Source organism: Asterias amurensis, chromosome 10, assembly GCF_032118995.1.
Source record: "Asterias amurensis chromosome 10, ASM3211899v1".
Classification (NCBI taxonomy): domain Eukaryota; kingdom Metazoa; phylum Echinodermata; class Asteroidea; order Forcipulatida; family Asteriidae; genus Asterias; species Asterias amurensis.
In genome coordinates, this window is record NC_092657.1 from 8361880 (window position 1) to 8374271 (window position 12392).

At 37.5% G+C, this 12392-nt stretch overlaps 1 protein-coding gene across 2 annotated transcripts in view; it reads left to right on the plus strand.

Moving 5' to 3' along the window:
- Positions 1-12392, plus strand: part of LOC139942928 (aldehyde dehydrogenase, dimeric NADP-preferring-like) — a 31366-nt gene that overhangs the window by 17476 nt on the left and 1498 nt on the right. For both annotated transcript variants that reach the window (XM_071939750.1, XM_071939751.1), the window contains exons 9-14: positions 1070-1122; positions 2592-2718; positions 3787-3857; positions 5460-5575; positions 6218-6347; positions 8995-9130. In XM_071939750.1, coding sequence (XP_071795851.1) covers positions 1070-1122; positions 2592-2718; positions 3787-3857; positions 5460-5575; positions 6218-6347; positions 8995-9130 — 633 coding nt within the window. The remainder of the gene's footprint in view (positions 1-1069; positions 1123-2591; positions 2719-3786; positions 3858-5459; positions 5576-6217; positions 6348-8994; positions 9131-12392) is intronic.

The following is a 12392-nucleotide window of genomic DNA, read 5'->3' on the forward strand; positions in this document are numbered from 1 at the left end:
CCGTCTTCAGGGTACCAGTCGCTGCACACAGAAAAGGTAGGTGATACAGTGCATTGAACGGTGGTTTATGTTCGTCGTGAAGTGTTTTTCGAAATGTTTTGTCCGGGCGCAATATTTTTTTGGTATTTGGTATTTGGTATTTTGAGAATTCTGTCCGGGCGCAGCGCCCGGACAAAACCGCATGTGGAGAACCCTGCTCTCCATAAATTGAGCGTAACACTCTTTGAGAACCACTGTGCAAGAGTTTTGCATCTCTTCCTCCCGTTTCCATGACTGGTTTTCTTTATTCAGTTCAGAACACTACAAACATGAGTGCTTCACCCTCTTAAAGCCATTGGACCCTTTCAGTACAGAAAAAAAAAAAAGTTCACAGATTTACAAATAACTTACAGGGTTTACAGAAGGTAGTGGTGAAAGACTTCCCTTGAAATATTCCATGAAAGGCTTTACTTTTTGAGAAAACAGTAAAACAATGTCAATTCTCAATTGCGAGAATTACGGATTTATTTTAAACACATGTCATAACACGGCGAAACGCGCGGATACACGGGTGGGTTTTCCCGTTATTTTCTCCAGACTCCGATGACCGATTGAGCCTAAATTTGCACAGGTTTGTTATTTGATATAGAAGTTGTGATACACAAAGTGTGGGCCTTGGACAATAGTGTTTACCGAAAGGGTCCAATGGCTTTAAGTTTCACCGCTAAACAGCAATCCAATCATAATTATCAGTGAAACATTTCCATTTACATAAACGATGATTGCCAGTTGTTATATTACAATCAGAAGAACGGATTCGTAGTTTACTCAGTGTTGAAGTTTGCTATATTGTGATTTCCATTTGACTGATGTGCTTCACGCATTTGGTTTAACCTGGTTTTCATTTTGTAAACGATCTTACAATTTGGCCCTTTGCTGCTAGGATATTTTGGCCTCTGGCCTGCGTAATATTTCATCCCTGATTTCAAATCAAATCAAACAATACAACAGTGTACACAGATTAAGTTATGCTGATGTCAATGTCTTTTTCTTAATTGGTACATGTATGTTTAACATTTCATCTGCACAGGACCCTAAGACTTCCCCGGACTATGGGCGAATGGTTAGCGACAGACATTTTCAGTAAGTAACAATAATTTGGCTGAAAATCCACGTGTAAGTTGTCTATTTATGTGGGAGAATGTCATCATTGCAGGCCTTTTGCTATACATGAAATTATGAACTAAAAAGCTATCGGCTGTTTCTTCACCTTTGTCTCGATATAACAGTGGACAACCACCAACCAAGATGACTAAGATGTCTGCAACCAAGAAGGGAGTTGAATCTTGTTAAAAGAAGTTTCTCTCTCTCTCTCCAGTCTGGCGGTGTGAATTGCGCTGCAGTGGTCATTGCAAGTTTACGCCAATCTGTTGCTGATCTTGATGCAGCTTCCATACCTTGACCAATCAAATTCTTATTAGTATACCTTGGTAACTAGTTGTGCAATGTTATTGGTCAAGAACCAATCACGCAGCTTGCAACAAATACGCATGTACCCACCCTTGTTTCTGAACGTTTCGCTGGGTCATGGCATGTGTTTAAAATAAATCCTTTATTCTCGATATTGTGAAATGATAATTGTTTTAATGTTTCCTCAAAAAGTAAAGCATTTATTTAAATAATATTTCGTAAATCTGTGAACTTTTAATTTTTGTTCTGTTCAAAAAGTGTCCAATGGCTTTAAGAGCATCTAGTAATTACTGACTCGTCCTTTTGTTAATAGATTTATTCACAAGTTACTTTTCTTGTATAACATTTACTTGGCATGTCCCCTTCATTGCATCTGATTAAGTAGTTGTTGCCATGAAAGCTTATGCAGTTTTTTATGTTCACTTGTGATAAGTTAAGCCCCGGTTCATACTTCATGCAAACGCAAATGCGAAGCGAATGTTGATGTCACAAAATTTACAATGATTACTCACAGCAGTTCAGCTCTGCTAATCTCACTTGCGAGTATCACTGTGAAGGGATAGTTGTGACATTAAAGGAACACGTTGCCTTGGATCGGACGAGTTGGTCAAAACAAAAGCATTAGTAACCGTTTTTTGTAAAATGCATATGGTTGGAAAGATGTTTTAAAAGTAGAATACAATGATCCACACAAGTTTGCCTCGAAATTGCGTGGTTTTCCTTCTGTGCGAACTAACATGGTCGGCCATTTATGGGACTCAAAATTTTGACCCCCATAAATGGCCGACGTGTTAGTCGACGAGGTAAAAGGAAAACCACGCAATTTCGAGGCATGTTTGTGTGGATCATTGTATTCTACTTTTACAACGTCTTTCTACCCATATGCGTTTTATAAAAAACGGTTACAAACGCTTTTCAAAGACCAACTCGACCGATCCAAGGCAACGTGTTCCTTTAAATTTACGTAAAATTCACTTCGCAATCGCAGGAAGTATGAACCGGCTTTAGTCAGTGCTACCTTCAGGACTTGATGCATTATGCCTGTATAATGTAGCCATAGTGTGTATAGCTGTTGGTAATCCTACTTCTGCTTTATTAGTAGCAATTGACCCTAACAGTATTAACCCTGTTGTATAACTTAGGCGAGTTCTCAGCCTGACTAAAAACAGCAAGATAGCAGTAGGTGGTGATAGTGATGCATCTCAGCGCTATATTGCTCCAACTATAATAACCGATGTAAAGGATAGTGACCCTGTTATGCTGGAAGAGGTATGTATAATATTTTAACACATAAAGGCGTGCAAGGCTGGTTCCTACATGTTCTTTTGTTTCGGTCTAAGTTTTCGTCCTGGATGACAAAATCAGTACAGACTTGTTGGTGATTAGTTGTCACCTCTTCTTGTTCGTGCTGCACAATTTTGACAAGATGAACATTAAATAATTATGAAGCTAGTTACCGTATTTAAAAGTTTACAGTGATAATAGTGTAATGGAAAGTTGCTTATCTTGCTAAATGCATTTTAAGATAACAAGGGGGAACAAACCTATGCTAATTTGAATAAAAAAAAATTACAAACCAATTCAAGCAAATATATTAACTCTTGCATATCTACTGATAATATTTTTATAGTACAATGTCCCAGACAAGGATGTGTGACGAGTCCTGTATTTGGTGAAAATGGTGCCAGTATCGCTAAGAAGTGTGATTGGTGTAATATGCCCATGTACATGCATAAAGTTCATGCGACCTTGCATCATCCTTGGATCTAAACACAGCCATTACAATTAAACAGGAATTTGAGATTATGTACAATAGTTAACTGCATCCAACATGTCCAAGTGACCTATGAAGCTTCACATCTACGATCTTGTTCACATATACATTAGGTACTGACCTTATTCACAACACGCAGCAAACATACGCGCACATCTCCTGTCTGCAATTTTGTGTGTCAAAACGTAGACAAAAGGAATGGACTCCCACAAAAGCAGAAAATGGTAGACGTGCATTGTTCGGAGGTATGTAAACATGTGTACCATTCTTTTGTGCAAGCTGTGACACACAAAATGGCGGACAGGAGATACGCTTGTACAAAGTACAGCCCCTAAATTGCCATCGATGCTCGCAGAGGTAATGAGCGTGTTATTACCCCTATTGAGTGCACACGCCTCGTTGCAAGCGAGTGAAACGGGGCTTGTTAAGAACCGTCTTCACCTGGTTAAAAGGATCTATTGAAGTTTTGATAAGTTTATATGGACAAGTCTTACAATATCTGTCCGTAATGATCTTGATCCTGATCTTTAACACAATATTTGTTATTTTTCTTTGTTTGATAGATCTTTGGGCCTGTACTTCCAATCTTCAATGTGCATAATATAGATGAAGCCATTGACTTTATTAACAGCAAGTGAGTATTGCCATCGAGTAAGGCAAAGTCGAATATAGGCAAACCAGTGTATGAATTTGGTACTGTGTGTTGTTTCATATCGATGAACAACTCTTTGCAGTTTCCACCTTAAAGACACTGGACACCAAGGTGCAAGAGGATAATGGAAGAAAAAAACTGCTGTTGTTTTATATGCTTGAATTCGAGACCTCAGCTGAGATCTCGAATTCAAATCAAAATTTCTAGTGAGAAATATTTTTTTCTCAAAACCTCGGTTACTGCAGAGGGAGACGTTTCTAACAATGTTATATACTATCAACAGCTCTCCCTCGTTACTAAGTAAGTTTTTATGCTAACAGGTATTTTTGAGTAATTACCATAGTGTCCAGTGCCGTTAACAATAATTCACTAGCTTAATGCCAGTTAAAACAACCAAGTGGTCTTGCTGACTCTATCAGTATTGAAAAACATCTTTTAAGTACAGACTAGCGTACAAGTGAAATGACAAGCTAAATAATTGGTCATGCTGGTCAATCTGACACTAAAAGAATTTATTGGTTAACTTTGCATCATTTAAACAAATATTGTACATCTACAATTGGTTACAATCAAGTAGATAATTATAGATACACAATATCAAATGAACTGCACTGATTTATCAAATACTCACGCACATGAACTGCTTAGCATTTACTTAATATTTGTTATCTATTAATACTCTTTGTTTTTCTTCAATGTTTTTTCCATTCTTTACATTCTCATTAATAAATAAAGCGCATACTTTAAGCTTTGTAGCTCTGCTGTGCTACCTAACTTGCATGGGTGAGATACTCACCTTGGTATAAGATGGAAGTTGTTTTTATTTCTTTGGCTTACTTTACCTGCTCTGATACTCTGACTTTCTCATCAGTTTACTAAAAGAAATACATCAGCTATAAGGAGTAGGTAGTGAAATTAAAGGTTATACAGGTTGTCAAGTTTGCTACAAGATTACATGTTAATATAAAACATTCAGGTGTCTTATCTCGAACTATTGAAAGGTGTGTATTTTGTTTCTTTGATTTTGTTTCGTTGAGAAACAAAAACTACATGTAAAACTAGCATTTGCATTAAAAACCAACATTAATATGGCTTTATCTTGTTTTAATATAGAGCTTATAAAAACAAATCTGTTTTATATCACTGAAAATTACTTTGCAAGCGTCACCCACCTGGCTCTCTTTTTAAAGATTTGGTCTTATCATAGTTATTACAGCCAAGTTTTGTCAAAAGACATGCAAGTCCTACCATTGTAACTTCATCCAACTTTGGAACATCCCATAGACCCCTTTACACTATAAATAGGAAATAGCAATGCATTCTGGGAAAATATGCGATAATTGGGGATGCACATGTACGTCATGGATAGCCTACATGTAAATAGCTTAGTTGCAAACTGCCCCAAACTGCATCATAATCACAACTTCTGCCCTATCTGTAAATGCTACTCAGCTCACATCGTTCCAACTAGTTTTACATAAGTACATCACAGTGTAAAGAGCTCATCAGGCGTTAAACTCTGGCTTAGTTTTTGTCTGTTACATTTATTCAAACTTTATTTTGTTTTGTTTTCTATAATCATAGGTCGAAACCCCTAGCACTGTACGTCATGTCCAACAGCAAAGCTGTCATCAAGCGTTTTACTGACGAGACAACGAGTGGTGGGCTTGTATCTAATGACGTCTTGCTGCATGCAGGATGTAATACAATTCATTCAGTACTTCAATATAACTTGCAAATCTATTATGTCTGTATTACACTCGCTTTAGACAGGTGCGCTAGAGTTGCTCCAAACCATATAGACCAGGAGCGACTCTTGGTCGCACCAAATAAGTATTTGTTTCAGACAGGCAAACTTAAGCTAAAACTTACATTACAAGAAATGTTGTTCTTGTAATGTAAATTTAGGCACTCCAGAGCCCTTCCGAATGACTGCAACAGTTGATTTTTCGACTTCCTCTAGTGCACCCAGTAGCTCATACCTGTCTCATAAGTCAAACTTTTCATGTACCGAATTCAGACTTTGGTTCGGCGCGACTCAGGGGCACCTGTGAGAACTGGGTGTTTAATTAATCGCTCTTTGTATATTACTGTACATGGTTTTCCTTGCCTACATGTAGTTCAGCACAGTTAATGCACATTAAAAGTCCTCGTGAAAGTAAGCAACAACAATTTGTCAGTTACGGATTACCAAACATGAACACTTAGTATAGAATATGGTTGTGTGCTTGTGTCGAGATTATAATTCGTATATAAGTGATTTATTTGATTACTGATTTGTGCACTTGGATAAGATCACAATTCAAAAAGACTCGTGATTGAAATTGTGCTTTTATTTACAGTGACCACTCTACCGTTTGGTGGTATTGGTGCCAGTGGAATGGGATGTTACCATGGCAAGTTCTCCTTTGATACTTTCTCACACAAGCGGGCATGTGTAAATGCTAACCCAGGAATGGACAAACTTCTCAGGTGGGTCACACAATAACATTTCAACTTCAATAATAACAGTGGCTTCTATAATGCTCAAATCTGTCATTCAGTGACGCTCATTGTGCTCTTTCATTAATACCCCTATAGTCACTGTGCCATTTATTTCATTCATTGAACGATGATATTTACATCGCTTTGTTTCATTCAACCAATGTGAAGTGAATAAGCCTTTTTGAGGTATGGCGGACACAATGCTACAACACTGTAAAATTGTAAACTTGTGCGTATTGCAGAGATTCAAAATCTAAAATGTGTAAATTGGATAAAAATTTCTGATATTTCCCCAATTTATGCTTCCAAATTCGCTATTTTTAAAGTCGAAAAACTCGAAAATCGCCGTTAAAACCATGGAGAAACTAACACAATCCCGTCTGGTAACGTCAGCGATCGCGCGCGAATCACAATGCATGTGCCCTGTCTAACTAATTGCCATAAACTTTTTTTTAACGTTTTGAATTTTGTTTGCATGAATGTTACAATTGGGCTAGTGAAACTTTTTTGTGTGCAACCCAAAGTTTGTTTGACCCCCAAACTAGTCAAATATACAGATTCCATATGTTCACCTCCAGTGACCGCAACAAATCAGTCCAGGTTTGTCCCTGTTTCTGGCTGTGAGGTTGGGGTGGTTTACTGCGTTAAGTGTCCAAAACGTCACCACAAAATTTTTCAGATTTTTTTTTCCACACCTTCATGGTTGCATCTCTGGTATAGACCATAGAAATAGAACGTATGTTATTCAGTGAAGTGCACATTTTAGGCGACGAGGCGTTTACACGTAAACCTAATGACCACCAACATGGTGAGAGGGCATCAGTCATGGCGTGTGACGCGCTTGATCACGTTCGCCATACCTCAAAAAGGCTTATGTTAAAAGTTCTGCAGGAAAGCAAAAAAAGCCCGTTGTTGCTAGGGATGAAACTTAAAACATGATCACAAATTCTGCTAATTTCATATAATTGAGGTAAACATTGTATTTGTGTAGGGATTATATATTCTTTCTATATGGGCAATAAACCAGGATTTTTGCATTATCTCATTTTTTCACTTATTAGTTATTTTATATCCAATTTTATAGGATTAAACCAATCAACTGGTTAAGAAAACCAAAGTTCAGCGTTGCCTTAAAATTTTGCTTAGTTAATGTGGATCATAAAAATGCTTTGTTGCTTTGAAGGCAAAGTATACCTTTGGTTTTTGGAACCATTCAATTGTTTTAATCCTATATGGATGTTGATAAACGTGTAATACAATACACTAACTGGTGAAGGTTTCTTTCAAAGGTGGTGGTGTTATTGAGATATTGCCGATCAAGCCAGAACAAAATATGACCATGCAGGAAGAATAACCCTTGATAGGAATATCCATGTATAATACAAATTCAAATTTTATGGCTTAAAAGCCAGTTTGCTTTTAAGTGCAATATTTCCATTTCTTCTGAACAAATGTTTCCATTTCTTCTGACCCAGTGTTTGTGTATTGCCATTCATTTTAAGGGCGATAACCAAACATACACCTTCCCTTTTACATAACATACACAAGTAAAACACTCATTGCTTCTTCTCTCTTAACCTTTTTAAAGACACTGGACACTAGTGGTAACTTTCAAAAACCAGTCTTCTCACTCTGTGTATCTCAACATACGCATAAAATAACAACCTGTGAAACCAAACATACACCTTCCCTTTTACATATTATACACAAGTATACTCATTGTTTCTTCTCTCTTAACCTTTTAAAAGACACTGGACACTAGTGGTAACTTTCAAAAACCAGTCTTCTCACTCCGTGTATCTCAACATATGCATAGAATAACAACCTGTGAAATTTTTAGCTCAATTGGTTGTCGAAGTTGCGAGATAATAATGAAAGAAAAAACACCCTTGTTATACGATGTTGTGTCCTTTCAGATACTTGATTCCAAGACCTCAAAATCTAATTTTGAGGTCTTAAAATCAAACTCGTGGAAAATTGCCTTTTCTCGAAAACTAAGTTACTTCAGAGGGAGCCATTTCTCACAATGTTTTATACTATGAACAGCTCCCCGTTACTTGTTACCAAGTAAGGTTTGATGCTAATATAGATTTTGATTAATTACAAGTAGTTTTCACTGCCTTTAAAGGAACATTACAGAATTGGTAAGATCACAGATCGTGAAGATCACAGATTTACATAAAACTTACATGGTCTAATGATGATGATAGTAGAAAACATCCCTTGGAATATTTCTGTCTGAAATGTCATATTTGATGAGAAATAAAAAATCTAACTTTGCGTTTGGAGTTTATCGCTCAGTGAGCGTTTTATTCATTTTTATTTTGGCATCGACGCAATGCAAAATTTGTAATCGATTTTTCACTATTCTCTCGAGACCCAGATGGTCGATCGATTTCAAACTTCTACAGGTTTGTCAGTTTATGTATATGGTGGATTACATAAAGTGCTTCGGTGCCAGCAACTGTTTTGTTAGCAAAAACAAATTCTGTAATGTTCTTTTAAAGGTAAGCATGGTAGGCATGATGGAACGGGTACAATTTCATGTATTAAATATCTAACTTTTGCCGCCATGATATAAAATGTAAACAAAATAACTCCACCACTAAGACTATGTCATTTCTCTTTCCTATAGCATGAGGTATCCACCTTTCACCACTGGGAAGCTAAACATGATGCGATGGATTCTGGGGAAGAAGCGTAAGAGTGGATTATTTGGATGGGCTGTTGCCGCGGCTCTCATTGGTGTCTGTTCAGTCGTCCTCTTCATGGTAAAAAATTGCCTCCTGGAGGAAATATTTGATTTTTCGGGGGATATAATCACGGATTCACTAGTTTGGGTATACCCACATAAAATGCATAATAGACACTCTATACCAGTAAACATACTTTTACAGCCCTGTGGAAAAACAAAGCTCATAGGCTGCTCTGGTGGGATTTGAACCAACCTCTGCACCCACTTCTTGATTCTCTTACCTGTTTAACTTACCTGTGCATATTTGTAAGCAGAGGCCTCAGTGCAATATTCAAATGCCACACATCCACAAGCCTGTGAAAATTGTGAGCTAAATAGTTCATGGAAGTTGCGAGAAAATGATGAGAGAAAAAAACCATTGTTGAAGAATCTGTGTAGTTTCAGAAAGGAATAAAAGACTTCTGGCTAGAAGTCTTTTATTATTTACATGAGAAATTACCTCTTTCTCAAAATCTATGCTACTTCAGAGGGAGCCGTTTCTCACAATGTTTTATACTGTCAACAACCCTTCAATGCTCGTTACCAAAGCAGTTATTAGCTGTTCCGACCTACCGTGGGAACAGGTTTTGTTTTCGTTGAGATTTTTATTATTTTTATTATTATTATTATTAATCTTTGTTTCCGCCTAAAACCCCATAGCATTTGTACACGTTCAGGCATGAGAATCTTCCGGATTTTTCCGGAATTCCGGATTTTTCACTTCAAAATATGTGGTCTCCGAGTTCAATGTGAATTTGCTATAAAATTCGGGGGGTAGGTTTTGGGGGGTATACATTTGGATTTCTCTAATCCCTCTTCTTTAGTCAGACAATGTCCAGTTTACCTTTGTAATTGTTCTTATCGCGGATCCACACGTACGGCGTTCATGAAAAAACGGCACCTAAACAATAAATTGCCGTCCAGCAACTGGCTCAGTTTACGGCTTGTGGTCTTCCTGGCATCGCGCATGCATAATGGAGCAGCAGCGACCGATGTATAAACTTGCCGCATTCCTTGGTTCGTTTATAGTGGTACGGTTCAATAATGTTTGCGTGTAATGCGCTTGCTGCTGCAGCAAAGATAACACGTGTGGAGACTTTTGAAAGTCTACTGAAAAAAACAATGCACGTGTTTGCACCATGTGTACTGTGTACGTGCAGGTTTGTACACGAACCAATGAGCGGTGCGGCACGAATCTGAGATCGCCGGCAGGCCATGGGAAACTGGTACCTGTTATTGCCTCACAACAGCGAAAGATATATTGGGAACCAGCGAACACACTGTGCGTCCGGACGACGTGCTTTCTTCATTGGTTCTATTTCTATGTTGGGGTCTAATCTCAACCTCGTTCCAGTTATACCCTATGCTGAATAACAACCTCTTTCTCAAAAACACATCGCTCTCGCCAAGTATATAGGCCTATATATATTTTAAAATGTGCGTCGCCGACGGATCGTTAAAATCACAAACATTTAACTGCAAAAGAATTTCTTTTACACAACCGAATTTCAAATCAAGAATGGTTGTTGGTGAGAAAAAAAGCATTTTCAAGAGCAGAAATAAGGGATAATTTTTTTTTTTTTTTGTTCCTTTCTTTTTCCGGAATTGTAATAAAATCGCAGGCGAACCCAAAATTGTTTGAATTGTGTGAGCTTTACATTTTATTTTCCCTTAAACCTATTATAAAAAAATAAAAAAGGAAAAATCACACAAAAGTAGCTCACTTCTACCTGGAAAAATAGGTGCCAGAAATGCATTAGAGACCACCACAGAGCTTCTAAAATAGCCAGAGCTCCCAGGGCCCTTAAGCGGGCCCTGGACCCCGGCCGTAAGGGACTTCGCGCTGCGCGCTTGTGTTGTGTGCTTCGCACACAAAAATGATGGAATATTGACATTTCCAATCAACTGAATTTTTTCCTTTTTTTTTATCATCACCCATTCTCATGCCTGCACGTTGTTTGTTTATTCCTAATCTCCTAAACCATACGGTCAAAAGTTAAATCATATATCAAATGAAGCTTAGAACATAAGCTTAATTCCTAATGTAAAAAAGTTAAAATTCTTAAATAATTAACCATGTGACCATCATTTGCATGTTTAATTAGGAAATCTTTGACTGTGACCTCACTTGACCTCTACTTCCGGGTCAACCGGAAGTGGGACCATATCTCAAGAATTACACGGCCAATTTTTAGACTGTTTGTAGTTGAAGACTCCCTGGGGATTAGAGATTAATTTTGAAAAAACATGACCTCAAGTTGACCTCTACTTCCTGGTCAACCGGAAGTGGGACCATATCTTCATAGATCATTGAAGCACATAATCCAGGCAAAACAAGGAATAGCTTTGTGTTTGTTCACAAACACCTTATGTCTAGTTATTATTGTTATTATTCTTTGTTTCCGCCTAAAACCCCATAGCATTCGTACACGTTGTTTGTTTATTCCCTAATCTAAACTATAAGGTCAAAAGTTTAATCATATATCAAATTGACGCTTACTACATAAGCTAATTCCTTATGTAAAATTTTTATAAAATTCTTGAATAATTAACCATGTGACCATCATTTGCATATTTAATTAGGAAATCTTTGTAGCACCATATCTCAAGAAGTATACGGCCGATTTTTAACCTGTTTGACTTCTGGAGATTAATTTTGAAAAACTGTGACCTCAAGTTGACCTCTACTTCCAGGTCAGCCAGAAGTAGGACCATATCTCGGGAGTAAACAGACGATTTTTAACCTGTTTGCAATAATATACTCCTTGGGGATTGGAGATTAATTTTGAAAAACCGTGACCTCAAGTTGACCCCTTTTCCAGGTCTACCGGAAGTGGGACCATATCTCAAGAAGTACAAGGCCTATTTTTAGACTGTTTGTAGTTAAAGAGTTTGAAAACCGTGAACTCAAGTTGACCTCTACTTCCGGGTCAACCTGAAGTGGGACCATATCTCAAGTACTAAACAACGGATTTTTAAACTTTTTTCAGTTTAAACTCCTTAGGCATTAATTTTTGGGTTTAAAAAACTGTGACCCCAACTTGACCTCTACTTCTGGTTCAACCGGAAGTGGGACCATATTTTAAGAACTACACAACCGATATTCACCTATGTTTAGTTAAAGACTCCTTAGGCATTAAAAATAAACTTTGACCCCAACTTGACCTCTAAGTGGGACCATATTTTAAGAACTACACAACCAATTTTCAATCTTTTTTTCAGTTATAGACTCCTTAGGCATAATAGTGACTTTGAAAATATCATGACCTCGTGTTGACCCCTACTTCCGGGTCAACCGG